This window comes from Ambystoma mexicanum, chromosome 3p, assembly GCF_040938575.1.
Source record: "Ambystoma mexicanum isolate Mex_15411 chromosome 3p, UKY_AmexF1_1, whole genome shotgun sequence".
Classification (NCBI taxonomy): Eukaryota; Metazoa; Chordata; class Amphibia; order Caudata; family Ambystomatidae; genus Ambystoma; species Ambystoma mexicanum.
Window position 1 is genome coordinate 77,352,894 of NC_090925.1, and position 22,850 is coordinate 77,375,743.

Genomic DNA, 22,850 nt, shown 5'->3' on the forward strand with positions numbered 1-22,850 from the left:
TCGATCATACTAGGCTTTCTGCGCTTCTTGAGCCTGCCCATGATGTTTATTGACTATTTCTCGCACAATAGCCATGTGCTCCTTTAAGTGTTGGGCTGTCTGAAGAGAAATGGGAAGAATTGCTTCTTCTCTCTCCTCCCAATTTTTCATGTCCCAATAGACTCCTGGCCAGTAAAACTGAGAAAAATGACCTGTCCCTGGGTTTTCGTTACCCTTAAGTGTCCGGATGTAAGGTGGGAGTGAGCAAACTCCAGGACTCCTCGCCGTTGACTTCGAGAGGCTACCAACTGGGTGCAGTCCCTAAGCGGTTACGTCCCCTCAGAGCTTTAAAAAAAGAAAGGACCTCCTTGTGTCCCACCCTCAATCTATGGAACAGTTTTTGCGAAAGCCTCCACTAAGTTTGCACGATTGTATTGGGAAAACACTAATTCGGGAATTAATTCTACCTCTTCAGAAGGAGGGCTTGATTCCTTAGGCAGTACAATGTCTGCCTCCCCAAAGCCCTTACCACCCCTCTCGGTAAGGCCGTGCTCTTGGATCTCCATGGGAAGAGGAAAGCCAGCGCTCTCTAGAATCCCTTGGGCAATCTTTTTGCCTATTTTAACTTGGCAAGCCTGTTTGCCATGATTGTGTATTAGTACCTTGATGTCACCTTGATAATCGGGATCTAGTACACATGCCATGACATCCAGGTAAAACATCAAAGCTAATCCAGATTTTGAAACCAGCACCATATAGGTTCCCTCTGGAGGGGCCAAGATATGGCCAGTAGGAACTAGCTGCCGTTCTCCTACTGCAATGGTGACCTACTACTACAGAGAGCAAAACCAAGAGACTCGGTTGTGGCAACCATTGGATCCGAGGCTCTAGGAGTACGTTTGCTAAACATAAGGGTACTGATTTTACTTCTGACACAATATGTGGCGTGCTGGAAAACGAAATCAGACAAAGGGGCAACATGTTCACTTTTACTTTATTCAAAATAATAAGGAAAAGACGTACCTCACCCTATATCTAAAGGGTTTTCTCTACCTAACTAAAGATAACTGGGGTGCTCCCCGTCAGGGTGGATTGCCAACTAAATATCTCTGTCCTCTGTCTGAACTAGCCTACTCTAGCCCTATGACTAAACAAACAAAATACATGCAATGCAGCACCAGGAGAATTACTCCCTTCTCCTAGTTCAATGGGGACCAGCCCTGAGGGCAGTCTTTTACAATAGGTCAGCTTCTATCAGGAAAATGACTGACTCCCTTCTCCTGACTCAACAAGTTTAGTATCATCGCTTTTGGTTGATAGTTCCTTATTAAAAGTTTCAGTTTCAGTACAACAATCTCTGATATAAGAGAATGGCCTTCTCCTGTTTAACTGTGTCAGCCTCAAGGCTGTAACTCAACAACCTTTTACTTTAGCTCCTGATTCACCAGCTCTGGTCAGAACCAGGAAAATGTATCGCTTCTGCTTCAGTGGGTCCTCGTTTCATATCCTGGAGCCCTTGCAACTCCTTCCAAGCTTCTTTCAGGGCTATTTCCAACTTGTGCTTGATTCTTTTTAACAGTTGAGTAACTGAGATGCTTTCCCTGGCAATCTCGCAGTTCAATGTCTCTTTGGTGACTTCTGGGATCTTCTTTATCATTAGTCTCTTTGGCCCAACAACTGAGGCGAAGATTCCTCTTAATTTGGTCTCCCCACTTCGCACTCTTGGTACCTTGATAAAGTTACTGAGACGCGGGAGATCACTCTCAATGGGAATCATTACAAGTATGGCGGTAGGGGGTTAACGGCACTGGTAAGGATGCCGGTGCCGTTAACCCCCTACTGCCGCATTCCGAGGTCCCTTAGCGGGTCCCGCTAAGGCCGGCTGGTTTTACCAGCCGCCCTTCGCGGGACCCGCTAAGGGACCAGGGAGCTAATAACGGGCCTGCTATTTGCGGGCCCGTTATTAGCTCCTTCCCCATTGCCATTGAGCCCTATGGGTGCTCGAATGGGAATGAGGAATGGTTTTCAGAATGAGGATTTACCGGGTCCTCCAAGGTTGGAATGACCCGGTAAGTCCCCATTCCGACTACCCGGACACGGACACGGGTTTGGAGGCAGCCATGGTGCTAATAGCACCATGGCTGCCTCCAAACTCGTGATGAGTCCCAATGTCTTGTTTACTCTTGTTACTCTGGAAACAATTAATTAGACAACTGAGATTACTCTTGGGACCTTGCTCACTCTTGCTACTCTGGATACCACTGCTGCGATGCGGGAGATGTCTTCCGATGCCTGGTTCAATCTTGTTGCTCTTAATGCAATTACTGCGATGAGGGACATTACTGAGACAAGTGAGATTGCTCCTGAGGCCTTGTTCACTCTGGTGGCTCTTGATACAGTTATGAAGATGAGGGAGATACCACCCAATGTGTTTTCCTTTGTGGCTCTTGATACAATTACTTAGACGAGGAAGATTACTCCTAATGTTATCTTCCACTTCCCCCAATCCCCTACCGTGTCTTTGGTAGCTCCCGCTACCTGTGTGTTGATCAGGGCTTGTCAACGGTTCTTCCTGGGTTCTTGGCGTTCCCAGTGAATGCTTCCTTGGCTTCTCGCTCCACTCTCCGTGATTTCGCTCTGTGGATCTCCCAGCGCGGCGGTTCCGGTGCAGTTAAGGTACCACACAGTCTAACTCCATGAGGTCCCGCCACCATCTCCCAATTTCCAGCTTCCACTCAGACCTTCCCTGCTTTGGTCTTTGGAGGACTCTTGCATTCTGCAGACAGCATTCTCCAGGCTGCAAGACTGCTTCCTCAGCGTGCAGTCTTCTCCAGAGGTTTGAATTTCCCTGGTCTGCAAGGTTTCGCACCTGCTTCCTCTCCCTTCATCAGGTCCTCCCCAGTAGAGTGCCATACACCTTTGTTTGGCTCCTCTGGGCTACCTTTTCACAAGACTTGTTAGATTTGGCAATGGAGTAGTTTGTATGACTCCTTTAATCTTCTTCTCAGTACTTGAATAGATGTTTTTAAAATCAGCCTGGATGTGCATTTTGTTCCTCCTCTTCTTGATGGTATCACATTTTACAGGAGGAAAGGAAGGAGTATTACAATAACACACAGTAGTGCTGTCAGCCTGATTATTTACAGATCCTACAGGTTTCATGGGTTCAAAGGCAAGAGAATCATGGAACGGTAGTCCTTGTGCCCAGGAGGGAAGTCTCTCCCTGTGAGGTCCCGCTTTCTGCACCCATAGTGGGTATGTTGCGTTTTGGACTCACCTCCCTAGCCTCACAGGTAAGGGCTCCTCCCTGGGAAGAAGTGATGTGATCCCATGAATCGTCACAGGAGCCAGCAGAGAATACGCAATGCTTGCGTGATATGTTCAAATCGCTTCATTCTGAGAAGTAGTCTTGCCACAACATCTTGAGCTCATGGACGTTTCCTCGTTTCCTTTCCTATGTTCTGCCATGAGGGTCATGTTGTCCATGGCATTTAGTATCTCTAAGTGTGGATTGGGACAGTGAAGATCGAGCCTTCACATGAAAAGCTTTTAGTAAAATAAATCTTTATAGCATTCAAGTATCTTTACCCTCCAAGTGCACTGAATGAGTGTGCTCCCTCGAGAATAGCTGATCCATATATCATGGTTTCGTGCCAGAGTCCCTGGATACTTTTTCACCTCTGGAGGCGCCAAGGAAATATCCTTTTTTTATAGCCATCGCCACTTGTGAAAACTTTACCGACTGACGTGGGAGCAGCTCTTCCTGTATGAAGCAGAAGCTACTTCTGTTGTGATTCTTCCATTTTGTTTATTTTCCTCCTCCCCAATTCTATTCTTTAACCCCTTAAGTGCTAAGGGAGTGTGCGTTCATCCTGAACTTCCATAGGAAATCATTGTAGGCTCCGCCCACTCCTGAAATTAAATCTACAATGCGAAACTGGTTACACCCAAATTGCCTAACAGGATCTAGCTCTTGTACCTCTTGCAGTCAGCAAGGATCTTTTCTTCCTACAGCAGGCGTGGGGCCTCTTTACCAACTGTTGCTAAACTTGGCATTGTGGTAACTCAGATGAGTCCCTGCCTTCTGAGAGACTTCCCCAGACAGATTACAACATACATCCCCAAGAGTATTAGCCTTTCAGGAAGGCTCGGCAGAGGCCTATCAGTCTGGAGATGCAGACCTGATTGTGCCTACTCATTGGCACCTTTTTGAACTCATTCTGCCATTCAAATTGACCCAGGACATTCTTACTTAGCTGCAATTTGCTTTTGAAACCCATAGATTCCAGTAATGTTGTTCTGGTGACATGGAAGACACATTTTATAATTGTAGACAGTTATGTGCTGAGAATGCATCACTCTTTGCTTATTAAAGTACTGTCCAATGTCCACATGAACATGGCTAGTTTTCTTGTGACTATTTTTCCAAGTCCTCCTTTGGATGCAGAAAGTGTTATTAGGTTTTCGTTGGGGCTCGTGCTTGAGCTTGTCATTTTCATTTGATTCCTTGCACAGGTGGTTTCTGATTTGCACTTGCTGGTTCAATGGCACCTGTTTCCTGTTGGGTTGTTTTATGCACCTTGGGATGTTAAGATGTGTGGCCCATGCTTCTTCCCTTAGGGCTCCTTGCAAATGCTATTACGCCCAAGTTATTGTAAGAGAGAATTTCCTTAAGCCCTGCACTCAGGGTCCTTAGTTTTATCATTCTGATTTGGGTACTACGAGTGATCCCTTCACGCTCAGAAGGCACTCCAAGTGGTTGTTGTTGCAGAGCAGCCCACACTTAACATTGGAGGTGGAGTGGAGTGGGGTGATTAACGGGTACAGTGCTCGCTTTTTATTTACACTTTTCACACACTATATTTGTATGAAAGTGTTGTTGTATTATGTAAAAAGAACAAAGAGAAACATCTCTACACTTTTAGGTGAGCCAACTTTGTAAAACTAAAGATGCCACAATGTATCAGGTAAGTAAAATGCTTTATTGGGTTTTCAGAATTAAGTAATAGGAGTCTTTTCTAGAAAAGAAAATGCAGTAACAGGTATGTAAATACACGTTTACTAGCTAAGCCCGAAAGTGCCAAGAACCCAAGGGATATTAATAGAGTCAATATGGGGTAGTTTTTGGCAAGAAAGAGTTACCTTTGTACAAAAGTGTCCCAGGTAGCAGTTCCTGTAGTTCTGCTGGAGTGCATCCAGCAGGAGACCCCTACAGGAGGTATAGGGATGAAGAAATACCTGAGGAAAAGCCTTGGCACCACCACCAATGAAACAGGAGAGCAATGCCCTAGCACCAAAAGAGCAGTTATGCAGGTTCATTGCACATTCCAGTGACCCCTGCACCGATTCTAGAGGGACCCAAAGACTCATGGGGAAAAATGATTAGTCACAGTTTTCCCAGGGTGAGGGTTGGAGCCAGAGGAGCGGAAAGGTAAGTCAGCGGTAGTTGTTGTTTCAGGGTTTCCACGTCATTCTCGGGCACAGCTTGTCCCAGCTCTCTGACTCCATCACCTCTCGTCTTTTCCTGTTCCATTTGTTTGTTTTCTTTCTCTTCTCTGTCATCCTTGAGCTTCAGGAGTGCCAAATCCTTCCCCTCTTATATCATTGTTTCTCTGTCGCTGCATCAGTTTTTGCTCTCTTGTTAGCCAACTCAATTGCTTGAAACCCTTGTGTATAGGTGCATTATAAATGCCGTATCATATCATATCATAACAATTTACTGCAGTTTGAGGGCCTCGCCATGGCAGGGTTGGGGGACAGAGATTGGGGGACAGAGAACATGTAGATTCCGAGGATTCCCCCTCCTCTGTAGAGAAAGTGTCTGGGTTTTGGGAAATGGCCTCTACTGGCACAGTCGTTGTGACAGCTGAAACTAAGTTCCCTTTCTGCCCATAATGCTCTTAATCTTTCAGCTTTTAGTTTGTTCAGGGAATTGGAGATTATTTCCATTGCCTATAGTAGTGTGTAGGTGCATCTCATTTTGCAACGCCTTGTATGTATTTCTCTTACAGGTATTGACTACTGGGTGTTTACACTGTCCTGAAACCAGTGTCCCATTGTTGAGCACCACTTGTTTGGGAGATTTTCCTTAAACTCTGTGCTCAGGGTCTTCAGATGGATCGTTCATGCTTAGGTTCTGCTAGCAATTCCCTCTACCTCACCAGGCTCTTTCAGTGGCAGTTGTAGCAGACACAACCAGGACAATTCATAATATCACAAGGTGAATCAAACATTCTACGTTTTGAGTAAATAGCCAATTAATTCTTCAAAGAACAATGAATCGAAATGTATACACATTTGTTAAAAACGACATTGAAAACATCTCCACAAACATAATCAACAATAAAGTGCAATTGTGCAGATTCACAGATCACTTAAAGAACATACCACATACATCAAAATGGAAAAGTCCACCATCAGTGAACACTAACTACCTCATTAAAACAATATAAGCAGAACATTATTTACAAGTCCTAAAATAATCTAGACTTTTCTGGATCAAGATTGATAATTCCTCTTCTTGTTCTATGTTCTAATGTGTCCAGATCAATTTACACCTGTTTTATAAAGTAATTATTTAACACACTTGCTTTAAATAAAAAAGAGTTCTACTGAATGAACATAACACCATCAACTTAGGTGTCTGCCTTTCCTGCCAAGACCCTGCTAGGGATGCAAGTGCAGATTTTCAGCAGTACACAAGCTGAGCAGCTAAGGGAGGGTATGATGATATCCCCTGCGGAAGCCAGTAAGTGAATGCTGCATCCAATCACACATCAAGCATCAAACAGAAGGGCTGGGCAGCCGATGGCAGACCATCTCTCCAAGTACACCCATGCACTCTGAAAGGGCCTCTCACACAAAAGAATGAATATACACTGCCCCAGACAGGTGTCTGCTTAGCAACCAACACTGTTGTGGATCTCGGATACCGGTTAGGCTTCCTTCACTCCTTGGGTCCTGCACTCTGGTGAGAGGACTTGAGCACTGGTCATCCTGCTTCTAGAGGGTCCTTAGGAAACCCATGGAGCTTCTAGCTGGATTTCAGACGTTTCACTCGACTATGGATTACTCGACCCATGGCCCTCGGTTCTTGCAGCAATGAAGAAGTACAGCCAATCGGGGAAGATGGTCCAGTGGAGTTTGTCTCAGGGTTAGTTGGTCCCACTAACTTAAGGGGGGAAGTTGTCCCTTCCGGAGCTTCTCCGACGAAATGAAAAAGGAGTTTCAGCATAGCGCAGGGCTTCATCGGGCATTCAAAGGAGGATGCAGAAAGCTTCGTTCACAGTTTCTTTGTCGGGTCTTTCTCCCAGTGGTCCACTCTGTCTCTAGTCCCAAAACCCTTGGCTTTTAAGCAGGTTTCTCCCATTCAAGCACAGCCTAGCCTGTCAATCACACAGCAGGGTGGCTGTCATTCAGGACAGCTAGTTAGCCAATTAGGACTGGTTGTATTCAGGAGCTCCTAGAGACAAAAGAGAGGGGAGTTTTGGGAACCTCCCTCACATCTTGCGTTTCCAGACACACTAGAGCCAGAGGCGAGCTTCTGGGTTGAAGCCTGCCAAAGTCAAAACGAAGAAAGGGCTCAAATCTGCCTCGACACACAGAGTAAAATCCAAGAAAGACTTCACCAACAGAAAATGGCGAAAATTAAACCACTGCCACCAGCCATTTAAAGTAGTTAGGGTAATATAAAAATGTTACATGGGAATGTAGGAAAAGGGGCTACTAAGTAAACCCCCAGCATTTCACATAAAGTGGGGTATGCTGGACCTACAAAGAGAAAAGGTAAGTAAAGTCAATTTCACTTTACTATTCTTGGGAACTGCAGTTCACACAACAAAAGGTATTTAAACCTTGTGAGAAATCTAAAGGAATTTCTCTGTGACACTGCACTGAAGGCGCTGGGTGTCACCATACAAAAGGTGTGCCTATGGAGTTTTGTCAGACTCGAAAAACAGTGAAAACACAAAATCCAAATCAGGTAAAAACACAGGAGAGAGTGAAAAAAAGGTTTCACACACTCCAGGTGGGAGGAATTTAGCACTGAAATGAAAAGTCTCCCTAACACTGCAGCACACAGACAACCGTATGGAAAGAGACCCATACCTTAACCAGAGATCCACAACTGAGCCCTCAATCCGACTCGAGAGACCTGCAAAAAAACTAAATTAGTCACGTCAGAAAGCAGAAGAAAATTAGGAAAAGGGCAGAACAAAGGACTTGTTAACCGTGCTCAATAGTAGAAAACCCAGAATAAAATGTGTTGTTGACATTGGGAGATTGAGTAAAGCCAGTGAAGTAACTGGTTCATCTGCATCACCCCTACAAGCTCGGACGTTGAAGTGATAGCAGCGTCCACCTGTCAACCCGAAGTAGCTGGACTACCTCGGGTCCCTCCACTGCTACCTTTAACTGGTTGGAGAGTTGACAATGTATAGACATCTGCCACTATGGTCGGTATGATAGCTCAGCAGGTGGAGCGCTCACTGCTGCGCTCTATGTGTGATCTGCAGGTCGCAGGTTTGAATCCCGGCAAGGCCAACTCAACCTTTCATCCTTCCGAGGTCAATAAATGAGTACCAACTTCGGGTGGGCTGATTAATGTATGTAAATATGTTTTATGTACTGCACTTAGGCGTAAGCGCTATATAAGAATCACGTTTTTATCACTACAGCCCCACTTTTAGGTAAAGACACAGCCTAAGAGGATCTGTAGAGAACAATAGAAGGCAGTGTCCGTACGGACAAGGGTTGGCACTGATCCACTCCTTCTGCCCACAGTAATTTGGAGGTACCCGACATCAGACTCCCGGAGTGAAGGTATTCACAAGACAGGGAACAATCCATACCAAAACCCCATTGCCTTCACTGGGCCTTTTAGGTTTGTACATTATTCCAATCTCTGAAGACCGAGTGCAGGCGGTGGTGGGTTCGGAGCACTCGCGCTGGCGCCAGAAGGTAAGACCAGCCTGACAGTTGTGATCCTCCTTCATTCATTGAGATGTTGCCTCTGTTTTGATTGCCCTTCATTTAAGGGGTCCTTCCCCCTTACAGAATCTGCACATGTGCAGTAATGGCTGAAGAAGAAGCATCCGTGCCTTTTCGAAATCTGCAAAGCTACCTCTTGGGCAATGCACCACACTTTTGTATGCAAAATGCCTTGATATTTTTAATTCTAAGGTCTAGATTCGGTCAGACTGTTTAAAATCTTTTCAGTGAGCATTCTGAATGTGTCTAACTGCCGCCACCAAATGATTTTTTATTCCTGGTAAATCTTGCTTGCATGGAGAAGGGAGAGGAAAGTGAATGCATATGGCTTCTAGTCTGCAGCCCTTGTCCTCCATACAAGCCCCCAACACAAGCCGTTCTAGTCTGTGTGCATGAAAACTGGTTTAGAGCAGAGCCATTGACATGAATCCAAGTCAAACTAGCATAAGCAGTTTACAGCCAGGGGACAGTGGGGTCTGCACTAGATAGCCAACCTTTTATTTGTATTACTGTTCCACATGCTATTGTCCAATCACATTCGAGGGAGGATTTCCATCGCATGAAGGTGAGAGGGCTGTCTTGGACTGAAAGTACAAGGGTCAAGATGGTGACTCATTTAGACTTTGTCTAGTAAGAAAAGAACCTAGTCTTCAAATATGTGCAAATGAATGTATTTCTTTTCCCCTTATAGCCTGTCATTCATCGGCCATCCCTTATGTATTGGTGCGGATAAAGCATGAGGACCAATTGAATTGCGGTTCTTTTCAGGACTCTGTGGAAGATGCAGTCAGAAAGAGCCCTGCAAAATGTAAGTTTGTTGCTCTTTTGAGATGGCTTTCCTTTTAACCCTTGCACCTGCCTTGAGCAAATCCCGAGCTGCACAACGATAAAAGAAATTAAGCCTAACCTATTAAAGGCAGAACCTCTCTGCTCCTCTCATATCCCCCCTTCCCCCAAGTTCTTCCATCCTAACCTTGATTTCTGATTTCACAACTCTCTGGAAGACCTCAACAGCAGGGTCTAGTTCCAGTTCATGAGGGTTCATATTGAACAGCAAGTTACACCTTGAGCTACACATACAAAATGCGACCTAAAGAGCCCATTCTCAGCTGTGCCTGAAGCCAAATGACTGCCTGTACAGTACAAGGACCACATCTAAGTGCACTCAAATCTCGGGAGGAAAGCTCAGGTGCAACGTGCTCGCCTTGAAAGCAAGACGACACAGAGCAACACAGGTTCGAACCCCGGGTCCGCGTTTAGAAACCTCTGGGTATTAAGCGCGTTATAAATAACCTATCAAATCATATCAAATATCTGGGCGTCACACTATCTCTTGGCGTACATGCACACTGCATAGCAAAGAAGAGCATCACCTGGAAAAACAAGTCTTGACAAAAAAGACAAATGTTATGACAATCATTTGTAGTTGCATCCCCTTTTGAGTTCTCGGTACCTCTTCCCACCAAAAGATAGGAAACTCACCTCGCGTTCCCTAGGTTTCCTTCTTCTGATGCAACGCAAAGGCCTTCGTAAGCTGTGATCCGAGTAACACTCTGGTGTTGTCCAGCTCTTGATCTAACTTGGACCACTACTTGAGCATAGCCCGTGCATCTTTGGTGACACTTGGAGGTCTCTATCAAAGGCCCTCAGAAATTTGAATCCACTCATCAGGTGCCTGGTCGCCTATTGAGCATTCCAGCAGCATAAGACCCATCAACATGCACCCGATAATGTTAACCAGAAGCAACTCAAGTACATTTACTGTGCATATACTCACATTAGAAGGAAGGTTCCTACACACATGATGTGCACTAGCTGGTGTAACTTCACATTACACCCACTGTAGCATGGAGGCTTTGGATACAAAAAAAGAGTCTGACATCCAGACTACAAGATGATGGCCATAACCAGACAGCAGTGAAGCAGAAGTCTTACGCCACAGATTCTGTTGAAATCTGGGGAAAATGTAACCCATCTTTTTACTGAACCAGATATGTACTTAGAGGCAAGTGGTAGCTTGCTGGCAGATATAAGGACACTGCGTAGGCTCCTGTGTGATGCGAGAGATTGATAATAGTCTTAAAGACTGAACCCTTCCAGGTGGTCATTAGGGTCTGCCCGTTTAGAGAGTCATGCATGTGGTCAGCAAAACGGTACATAGAAACCAGAAAATGAGGGCCACATAGGCACAGAAGAAGATACTCTGCTGGGAAGAAATAACCAAGTTATGATGCCAAAAATGCAGGATTGCACTTGGAATGTTAACTCTACATCTCTTTGCTGTGATTGGGTTAGCACCATGGCTTGTAATCAATTTCTAATAATGCAATGATTGTCCATTAGATATTCTTTTTTTTTTAAACAAATCATATTGCTACTGCAACAGTGGTTTCATTCAGCACAAGGGAAGATGAACAAAGCATGACCTGTTGGAACACTGTGGGACAAAAAGCCTCCAATCTCTTTAAAAGCGAGCACATTATTTTTATTTCACCAACCTTACTTGGTTTCCAGGTTACTCCTTAACATATCCTCACTCTCTAAGTGTAGAATGGCTGAGCAGTGTAGGCAAACTCTTAGGCAGGGGCCGATCTTTAGAAGGGTAGCACAATAAACACACAATAAGGGAAGGTTCACACAATGCAGTAATGCAAATATATTCTGGATAGAAAATGTGTGCAAGAGAAGATAACTACATCACTGGGTAAATGTTAAAAGATAGCCTTTCACTGATTGAGCAATACGGGGACACAAGTATTCAACAGTCTTCTGAAGTTCAGTAGGTATTTTACAGGGAATCTGAGAACTCCCTAGTTCAACATCCCCTTGACCTGGATACAGAGAAGCCTTATACTAAAGCTGCACTTGGGTTCGACTGGATGCTGAGGTTTCTCTGTTGATTTATATGGCCCAATGTTATCCTATGGGTTGAGAGTCGGGGTGCAAAGACAAACCTCCCATGCACGAAGATTAGAGTAAAGACCCAGAAGAGGATAAAGAACAACCAAAGATGGGTGTCCAGCTAGAAAAATACATTGCTCCAGTTCTAGCTTGAAGATTGAAGAGTGGTGTCCATAATCTGTGTCCACAAGTTGCTTTTAAATGCTTGAGATGCAGGGTCTGCAACTGAAGGCAACAAAACTGAAAGCACAGAAACAAGACCAAGAACCAAGACAGTGGACACCAAACAACATGACCTGAAGACTGTCTGCATCACAGTCAAATCGGAGATTGCACAGTATTGTCTATATTCGGACTCCGCCTGAGATGTGGATTAATGCTGGGAATACAAATTGTGCAGGTGAGGACCCATACTCCATAAAAATGTACCAAAACTACATATGAACTTGATGGAAATTTCCTGAAGACGGAAAGTGTCGCTCCATTGCATTGTGATTTTGGAGTTTGCAGTTTGGTGTTCAGCATAAATTGCAGTCTTGAAAAACACTGCAGGGAGAGCCACTGCAGGTCCCTATGGCACAGGAACACATTAAGAGTCCTGTTATAAGAGTCCAGGTGACAAATGACTAGCAACAGCAGTAGTGGTATGGAGAGGTGAGGTGGTAGGACACACCTATTTGTGGCATGGCAACATGGAGGTTGAACAGAAGGAGAGATAAAGGAATAGACCAGAGAGAATAAAATATATATGTAAAGAGTTTTTCAAATGTACAATATATCCCAGATCATCTAATGGTGAAAATGTTATAGCCATCAGAGGAAGGTTTGGAAGGGCCAGTCCAGCTAGGCCTGCACCAACCAGGGCTAAAGAGAAAACAACTAATCCCGAAGTCAAATGTCAAAATGTCACAAGGTACTGTACAGGGGCCATCACCAGGGGTAATCCAAGAAGAAATACAAAATGATTCCGAAAAAAAGGAGCATACACCTGCAAGAAAGGCGAAAGCTTCATTGCTCAATCAGCGGGAAGAAATACAGACTGCCCTGTAGAGCAGTACTGGAACACGTATTTCTCAATCCTGCCCACCATGAGTTAGACGTTTATAACATTTGAATCACTGATTAACATATTTTACATAATTATAACATTTTAAGGAAATTCAAACATTTTCATTGGCTCCCTGTCCTATAGAACCCTATACATTACCCACAGGGATTGGATCACACAAAAGTTTGGACCTCAAAACACAACTCCGCTAAATAACGTCATGACATTACATCCCCCGTCCCTCAATGACATCAGATTGTGCTGACAGGCAAAACATTTAATTGGTCACCTATGTTGGAAACTGCGCGGGACCTAGCATCCCACTGAAACTGACCAATAACCATGCAAGGGAACAACAGCAAGGTCACCAACATTGTTGCTGCTCTCAGGACACCCATCTCAACCTTCTGATTGGTTCTCCTTGTATCTCGCCGCTCTGCACCTGCCACCTCCTCACCTCTCTTTTCTAAAAAAAACTTTGAGGCACCGTTGGAGAAATTCGATTTCTCCTATTTTATTCGCTTCTTCCATTGTGCACCCTGTCTGCCTCATACCATGCCCAGAACGGCATCCTTCACCTATCATGTGGGAATGCACCTGCTGTCTGGTTCGCGTTAGCCTTCCCATGAAAAAACTTCTCCCTTGCAACAATGAATTGGACACAATTGGCTTCTCCTTCGTATCTCAAGCTTGGCTAGTCACCAATGTCTTGGTTCATCTGCAGAAATTCTACTTTGCTGCAGGCTGTGACTTTTAGTAAATTTTTATGGCAACCCTGCTATATTAATTCTGGGCTACAAAACTGCTGCTGTTAATTGCTACATCAACCCTTCATGCTTACTGCCCCCTACCTGCCCCTAAGCTTCCTAAAATTAAAAGAAACAAACCCTATAAAAAACAGCTTAGCTGCACATCTATTTTTGCTTTCACACAACTGTCCTTCACCTTGGCGTGTCTCTCCCTGTGCAGCGCCAATACACTGACATATGGCATATGATGCGTGTTAAGACTGCGCGTTGACATCACCCCCCTCGTGACCCCTGTGTTGCCATGTTACTTTCACAGCTTATGCATACAGTACCATGCACTTGATAAAGAGAAGCAACATGGCAACACAGGGGTCACGAGGTGGAGACAACACCTTTATCACCACAAATAATGTCAAGAAAAACTCTACAAAGCTACCAAGAAACAAGTGCAGGGACATTTTAAACCCTACCATATGTATGTCTGGTTGCTGTGTGAAATGTACAATTACTAAGGGGCAGAGAGAGGACTAAGTGCCACAGTCCTAAGATGTTTTCTTTACTTTGTTCTTCATGTACGAGGAAATTCCCATCCTGTGTCTTCAGTTAAACCTAATCTCTTATTCTCTTATCTTAAAAAAATGGGTCTCTTGGCTGGGTTGTTCTGTGGGTCCCTCTGTTGTAACATATGGTTTCAGAGTGGGATTGCATACCTTGAGGGTTTGGTTGACCTTAATCTCCAAAAACACCTTTTTAAGGAACATCAACCTTATCTATGCACCTTTTTAAATAGGCATAAGGGCCTATATAGGAGCATCTATATCAGGGCTAGACCGCAGTACCAGACGTCACACTTGCCTACAGTGAAACTGACATCATCATCATCTTCTTCTGAAGAACTGACATCAGCAGGCATGTCAACATGGCAGGTGTTGCACCGTTCTCCCATTTCAGTTTACTTGATGTATGTGGAGCTCAAGGAATGGCCCAGTAGGGCAAGGCAATGCTCCTGGTAATGTCTGTAGTGTTTGCCCATTGTTTTAGGTTTCACACACAATGGGCCTCATTCCGACCCTGGCGTTAACCAAGGCGCTATTAGCGCCTTGGTTGACGCCGTTATCGTTCCGACTCTGCCATGGTGAATGGCGGAATTACCGCCCCATTCCAAGGTTGGCGGGGTCGGTAATTCCCCATTCACCAAGGGCCCTTCCCCATTTCCATTTTTGCCCCATAGGGCTCAATGGGAATGGGGAAGGTGCTAATTACGGCACCGTAAATTACGGTGCCGTAATTAGCTCCTAGGTCCCTTTGCGGGTTGGTTTTTTAACGCCTGCAAAAAGCAGGCGTTAAGTACCAACCCGCAAAGGGAACTCGGAGTAGGGCGGTAAGGGTTTAACGGCACCGGTCTCGTTAACGGTGACCGTTAACCCTTACCGCCGACTCGGAATGACCCCCAATGTAATTAGAAACACACACACAATGTAATTAGAAACAAAGACATTTAGTAATTCCTGAATATTTGGCACATAACAATCCTCCTGTGTTAGGCAAAATTGTATACAGCACCCTTTGGGTTGTAAGAGGATTCAATTCAGCACTACAGCCAAGTTAACGCCTAGTCTAGAATACTGAATGAAAACCCTTATTGATATATCTTTAGGTCCAGTTCATGCGTTCTGGATGACTACCCTTGTATAACACCCCTCTCTTGGAATCCCCCTGACCCCACTGAGCCAAGAAGTAATTCTGTTTTGCAAGTTTAAAAGGTTTATTTGATAAATTAAAATATATATCACACTTTTTAATAAATTAATAATTGAATATCACACTTAATCTGATATGGTAAATATTAACAACGGAGAATCTGGCACTAGCACACTTCTTTAATCACTAATGAGTTGACATGAAATGGATAAGGTAGCACACTGGTAAATAGGAACAAAAGTATAATGTGGTAGAGGATGCTTTATGTAAGCTCAGGTGGATGCAATATTCAATGAATGCAGTACAGAAAATACGCAATATGATTTCAACCAAACAATGTAATCACTTTTCTCTGGCTATTCACTCCCCCCCTCTTTATGCAATGCAAGGAAATGGGAGGAACGCACACAGTTCTCAAAGATGCAATCGATGTAATCAGTCCACCCCAGCAAGCTTAGACAACAGAAACAGATAGGAGTTTTGAAATCACAGGCAAATGCTTTGATAGGTGCTAGCAATGAATGAGAAATATGCTGGAAACGCTCTTAATTCCCTTTTAGAGGTTCAGGATGAGTGGTATCTAGTTAATATTAGTCCAGGCTCACACTAGCAATGATGCAGGGATAGTTAGCAGGTTAAACGAATTTCTGGCAAATGAAATCAGGCAGCAGCAGTTTTTTTACATGTGAAGAAATTGCAAATCGCGGCAAAATTCGCGGATGCGCCGAGCGCTATTACAAAGGAACCGCAAGGACTATCTCTACCGTTTTGGGGTCCTAGGAAAGCCTGGGATCTCAGCTTCCAAATGAAAGTTATTGCAAGTCTCTAGCCCAAACGGTTGCGGAGATATGAGTAATTTAGTAAAGGTCGTTTTTGGTTTTGTAAATTTTAAACGCACACTTTTTCAAAATGACAAATTTTACTAGAAATGACAGGTGACAGATAGGAGGCAGTTCTACTTAGGTTAAATAGATTGAATTAGATGAATTTAAACTAAGAGATGTGTTCTGAGTTTTGCTAAGTACTCACAAGAGATTTTGAACAGGAAAGCGACTTGGTCACGATCTTCAGTCTGGTCAGGTCTTTCCGGATTCTGCTCACAGCGCCTGGTCTGGTCTCGGCTAGGCACAGCACTGCTTTCTCTCTGGTCTGGTCTCTGCTAGGCACAGCACTGCTTTCTCTCTGGTCTGGTCTCTGCTAGGCACAGCACTGCTTTCTCTCTGGTCTGGTCTCTGCTCTGGATAGATTGAAGTCTCTAGTTTGGCTTTCTGGAGTTTGATAGAGGTAAGTATGGATTTTTCCGGCAGGGCTTCCAGCGGCAGATGAAATTGAATCTCCCTATGTGTCCTGACTCTCTGCTTTTATCTGTTTCTTGAGAATGGGTGTGTGTGTTGCATCACTAGACTTGCCCCTCTCATTCGTCATTGGTCAGGCTTCCATTCCTCCGCTTGATTGGCAAACTGAACTGTGAGTCAGATTGATGTCATTTTATGATCTCTTGAAACATCCTCCCTTATCATCTGTGCACCCAAATATATATATGATCAAAATCCATACTTCAGAGTTACACAGTTGTTTGAAATTACATATACATGGTGTGGCTGAATTTAGCCATGTCTATGTCCAAATCTGCTCATTCTCGGAGCTTGCATTCAAAGGGTGTACATAATTGACTTTTTAACTGCTTTTTCAATTTCCGACATGGACCCAACTTTACATACATGTGTGCAGGGGGTAGGGACATTAACTGATGAAGTTTCAGATTTTTAACATGCACACATTTAGAGTAATATCCACTTTTCCGCTAAAACCCCCCTGAACATACCACCGGTTCCTACCACGTCTTAAACTGTGGGCAGAAAAATCACAAGAATTATGGTATCATTTATAAAATTTTCACATGTCCGCACTATGAATTATCCCCCTTTTTATAAAACCATATCCTTGCTGCAGGGGTGTGTCTTTTCAGGTCACATGGTACAGAAACCAGTCTTTCCAGTTTCTGCCAAGCCAGCTTGCTTCTCACAGGCAGTGCCCCTCCCAGCTTCTCCAGGAGGAAGCCACTTTTTACGACGTCTGTAATAAAAACCTTTGCCTGAGTGGAGAGGGCTTTGTTCACTCTCTGGCAGAGCACAGGAAATTCAATTATCAGATAGATGGCATATCCTTATTGTGGGCAGCAAAAGGAACATTGGCCTGGGAACATAGTTGTGACTCAAGTTTCACTCCTGATGGGATCCGTTGCTAGGCAAAATCAAGTTCCTTAAGCCAGACCTTCAGCTAACTTTTTGTTGCTTTTAAAATAACTTGTAATTTTACACATGCAGCTAGAATGCTGATTCTAAGTGCAAAACTATGACATTTCAACAGTTACAAAGGCATGTGACACCAAACATAGGTCACTCATTTAATTTAACATTTTCGATTTTGGTGGTTTTAAATCCAGTTGCAGTTAGGCTTAAGCTGCTGACTCCATAGCATTTTTGTTATAAGCATTGTTTTTGGGCTCTTCATTTCCCAGATTTTGTAGGCACACAAAACTCCATTCTGCCAAATGTCTGCTGGTGTTCAGTGAATATTTTGCACATGTTGCAAGGTTTGAAATAGGCATTTTGCTTGCCTTCAGAAAAACACACAGTGGGTTTTAAAACGCCGGCTTTTGGATAGTGGTGAGTACTGGTACTGCACCCATTTTTGGGATTTTCTTGGATTAATGCATTCTAAACAGGAATGGTTCTTACATGGTAGTAAATCCTTGCTTAACATTGTTTTGATGGGGCTCCTTACAGTAAGATGGTTATGTGGAACCCCACAAAAAGGGTTGAATCTTTAAAGTGGTCCAATGAGTCACGATTTCAGCAACTTTTTGACATCAGTAAAAGTGGATTTTGTTAACAAAGACCTTTCTTTACCCTGGTGGGTGGCAAGTTAGGTAACCATTTTGGTGTGCGCACAACTGCGCAGCTTTCCTGGATTTCGGCGCACATGTGGGTTTTCCGCCATCTTGAATTTCCTAAGCCCACAGCACCAAATGTTGTAGCAGGGTAGCTTAAACGTGGGTCAGGACACCCTACAAGCCCCCCCACGTGACTGCACTTTGAGTTTGGGTCGATGGGGAGTCGCGTGCCCAAGGGTTTTGACCCACGCACCGGTCTGTCCGCATAATCTTCTTCCTCTTCTGTAGATGGCACAGTTCAGCATCTTCTTCTCCATCCGGTCAGATCGATCAGTTCTCCTCGCCGGTCCTGATGGGAAGATTGGGCGGTACCCCGGGCCCGTTGTGTCTTTGCTCCCGGTCTCCGGATCGTCCTTCTTGGTCATCCTTCATGGTTTCATCTCTCCTAGGATGATAAAGGAAGAGCGGCAATATCTACTCATAGACGATTTTTTTTTCCACCACTGTTGAGATAGTGGGGCAGCATATGCATTTCATCGTAACGAAATATTACATTCTTATTTTGAAAAAAAAAACAGCATCACTAGAGACAGTTTCATGTAAATCACAATATTTTAGAGACTAGATGTGGTAGGTTTTATGATTGGAACTGAATTAGTCTGATACAGTACCCGCTAGGATTCCAGAGGATTCCTCCAGTTGTTGCAGAGTGTGCCTGGGATGGCAACATTTCAACTGGTTTATGTGGACCCACTTGTCTTCCCCCTCTGCCGAACCACCTTTGGGGATGCGGATCTTGTAGGCCACAGGGGAGATCTTATCGACGATCTCAAAGGGTCCCTTCCATGTAGGCAAAAATTTGCGCTGCTTGGCCTGGTTCCTTTGGAAGTTGTATAGATAGACCCGGTCTCCCACCTGATATTCCTTCCTGGAAGTTTTCAGGTCATAATGGGTCTTCTTGCTATCAGCCGATCTTTCTAGATTCCGCTGAGCATAAGCAAAAGCATGTTGGAGGTGTTTCCTTAAATTCTCTACATACTCATGAGTAGTGGAGGCATTTATCAGTGTCTGCTCTTGGGTCCTGTAGAGCAAATGCTGCGGAAGCACCATCTTGCGCCCAGTCATCAACTCAAATGGTGACATTTTGGTTGCAGATGAAGGGGTAGATCTGATGGCCATTAGGACCAGAGGTAATCGGATATCCCAACTTGGCCCAGAATCTGCCACAAACTTCTTTAATATGCTCACAATTGTCCGGTTATATCTCTCTACTGCCCCAGAAGAAGCTGGCCGGTAAGCAATATGCAGCTTTCTCTTGACCCCCAGTATCTCCCACATCTTTGTCATTACTTCACTGGTGAAGTGGCTACCTCTGTCTGACTCAATCCTTTGAGGTAGGCCAAAACGGGAAAAGATGTGGTTAATCATCAAGGCAGCTGCAGTTTCTGCCTTGCAATTTGGGGCTGGGAGACATTCCACCCACTTGGTAAACAAGCATGTCACAGTCAACATGTACTTATTCCCCCTAGCCGAGCGAATCACAGGGCCTACAAAGTCGATTTGTAAATCTGACCATGGCAGTGTCATTCCCCTCTTTTGTAGAGGCGCACGGTGTGTGAGGGATGTCGGCTGAAATTGTGCACACACAAGACACCCCTTCAAATATTGGTTGAGGTCCTGGCCCATGTGTGGCCAGTACGCAACCTCTCTTAAGATTTCCAATGTTGTGTGAAACCCCCTATGACCGGCGGTGGCCGCATCATGGGCGTGACTTAACATCAGGCTTCGGAATGAGGTAGGAACCACCCACTGATCATGGCCAGCTTTGGATTTCCTTACCAACAAACCGTCTTGGATCCGGAACATTTTTGGACATTTCATCAACACTCTTAGGTCCTCTTTCCCAATGTAATCGGTATCCGTCAGGGGAAAGTTCTCAGGGTCCTCAAGGTGCTGGTAAAATTTACCAATTATTGGATCCCCCTTCTGAGCAGTAATCAAATCAGCATCAGGGGTCTCCTTACTCCATTGTGCAATTGAAAGGTCGTTGTGAGCATTTGTCTGTGACCTAGTGATGGCAGTGACCTGGATTTCCCCCAACAGGGACTCAATCTCAATTAGATCCCCTTGGATGGCCCCGGTTTTGGCCAGCTGATCAGCTAAGTCATTTCCAGTTTTGTCTGGTCCCTCTACTTTGGAATGACCCTTGATCTTTTTCCAATAGATGGTCATCTCATTCGAGGTGACCAGATCATCAATGTTTTGGATCAACTTCCCATGTTTCAAGGGTTTGTTGTTAGCACATAACATGCCTCTGGTTTTCCAATTAACCAGGTGCTCCACGAACCCGTTCCGTACATAATCCGAATCTGTGATTATGACCAGTTTGTGGAGTTGATGCTGGACAGCAGTGAGGATGGCCTGATGCACAGCCATCAATTCTGCCACCTGACTACTTCGGGGACCAATTTTGTATCCAGCGGAGGGTTCTGGGGACTCATTCACCCATGCATTCCCTACGCCGGCCACCAGTTCTTTCTCCCCGTTGTTGTCAACATGGTAAGAGCATCCATCCACATACACAGTGGGCATTCCCTCACACTTGTCTTCTTCAAAGACTTTGTGGGGGGAATTAAGGTATGCCTCCATGTTGTCCTTTATTTTTAGACTTTCGTCCTCGAGACAGTTTTCTCTGGCACAATCATGCAAGTCAGCCAGACCTTGCGCGAGGGGACTCTTCTGGTTTTGGCCATATCGGACCTCCACAGGAAAGCCTTGCATTGACAGAATCCAGGAGGTAATTCGGGAATTACTCACATTTCCGGCCCGGATTCTGTCACTTTGGAGATATTGCAGAGGCTGGTGTGGAGTCTCCACTATGATGTGTTCCCCCTGGATAAACGGGCGGTAATTCTTCAATGCCCACACCGTTGCCAGGAGTGCCTTCTCACAATCGTTGAATTTTTCCTCCACAGAGGATAAAGTTTTGCTTGCATAGGAGATAACTTTATTGACCTTGTCATGCTTTTGATATAATACTGCCGTCAAGCACGTATTAGAGAACCCCGTCTCCAGGAAGAACTCCTTGTTTCTGACAGGGTAAGCTAGGCAAGGCGCTTGTGAGAGGCTTCTTTTGAGTTGTTTTACTGCCTCGGCTTGTTCTGGACCCCATTCCCACTTGACCCCCCCCTTCAGGAGATGAATCAGGGGTCTGGTGATCTCTGCGTAGCCCTCAATGAACTTTCTGCTGTAATTAGTCAGTCCAAGGAGGCTCCTTAGTTCCCGCAGAGTTGTGGGGTCTTTCAGTTTCTGAAGTGCTTCCACTTTCTTTTCCTGGGGACAGAGACCCTGAGGAGTAATCTCATGCCCCAAGAAATTAACACGGGTTCTACACCACTGTGCTTTCTGAAAGGAAAGTTTTGCTCCGGCGGCCCTCAACTGTGTCAGAACATAACGGATCTCTGCTATGTGTTCCTCCACAGATGAACTTTTGATGAGGACATCATCTACATAAGCCAGGTTACCCCTCGTACCCAGGTCGGGCATGGCCTTATGTAGGAAAATATTGAACTCATTACCGGAGTTAAGGTATCCGAAGGGAGTCCGGGTCCATGTGTACTGCTGGCCCCCAAAGGTAAAAGCCAGCTTGTATTGGTCCTCCCTACTGACAGGCACGGTCCAGTATCCATTGGTCAGGTCTATTGCAGTGAATACCTGTGACCCCTGAATCTGGGCCAGCCCTTGGTCAATGTAGGGAAGAGGCCATCGGGAAGTGTGGACCCGTTTGTTGAGCTCCCTGAGGTCAGCGCAGAGTCTCCACTGGCCGTTTGGCTTCAATATTCCCAGCACCGGATTATTGAAGGTGCTGTGGACTGGACGGATTATTCCCCGGGACTCAAGGTTCTTAATTATTTCAGTAAGGGACTCCATTGATGCGAGAGGCAAGCGATATTGCTTCACAAACACTGGAGTCATGCCAGGGTCCGTGGGGATTGTTGTGGTGTGGATGTCGGTGCGACCACAGTCATATGAGTCTACCGCAAAGAGATCTTGGAAATCCAAGAAAACTTGTTTCAACTTTTGCTTTTGTTCCAGAGTCACACAGGCATCAGCTAGGTTGACTCTCTCTTCCACCATCTGCCTGAAGCCTGGAAAGACTTCTGGTTTGGCTATCTCCGCGGCCTCCTCCAGCTGGGTGGAGAAGTCCCTGGTCAGAGTGCTGATTTGGACCGGAGGCTTCAGGTGGGAAAGGCAGCCCTCATGGACCTGGAAAATCACCTCATCCCTCCTGAAGTCACAGGTCACATCTTCCTTACCATAGGGGCAGGAAGTGTACACCAGGAAGTTCCCCCCATGCCGGGTAAAAATCCTGTCTGGTGTTGCGTTGTCATCACTGTCAAAACAGTCCTTGGGGATGGGTCCTAACAGTTCATTTACAAGATCAATGGAGAAATGTCGGTCATCAACCGCCATTCCAATAATGGTGCCTGCGGCTAGAGTAATACTCTTTAAGTCGCTGTTATCCACCTCTATTAGAATGGGGTCATGTTCTATGTTGACTAATGGAGTCGGGTTTACCCCCAACCCT

The 22,850-nt window shown here is 45.0% G+C and overlaps 1 protein-coding gene across 4 annotated transcripts in view; it reads left to right on the forward strand.

The window, feature by feature from the left end:
• The window catches only part of LOC138580124 (zinc finger protein 25-like), a 97,097-nt gene that overhangs the window by 41,120 nt on the left and 33,127 nt on the right, over positions 1-22,850 (forward strand). For 3 of the 4 annotated variants that reach the window (XM_069650417.1, XM_069650418.1, XM_069650419.1), the window contains one exon: positions 9,659-9,775. The exons of the other annotated variant lie outside the window; for it this stretch is intronic. In XM_069650417.1, coding sequence (XP_069506518.1) covers positions 9,659-9,775 — 117 coding nt within the window. The remainder of the gene's footprint in view (positions 1-9,658; positions 9,776-22,850) is intronic. 4 annotated transcript variants of the gene reach the window in all.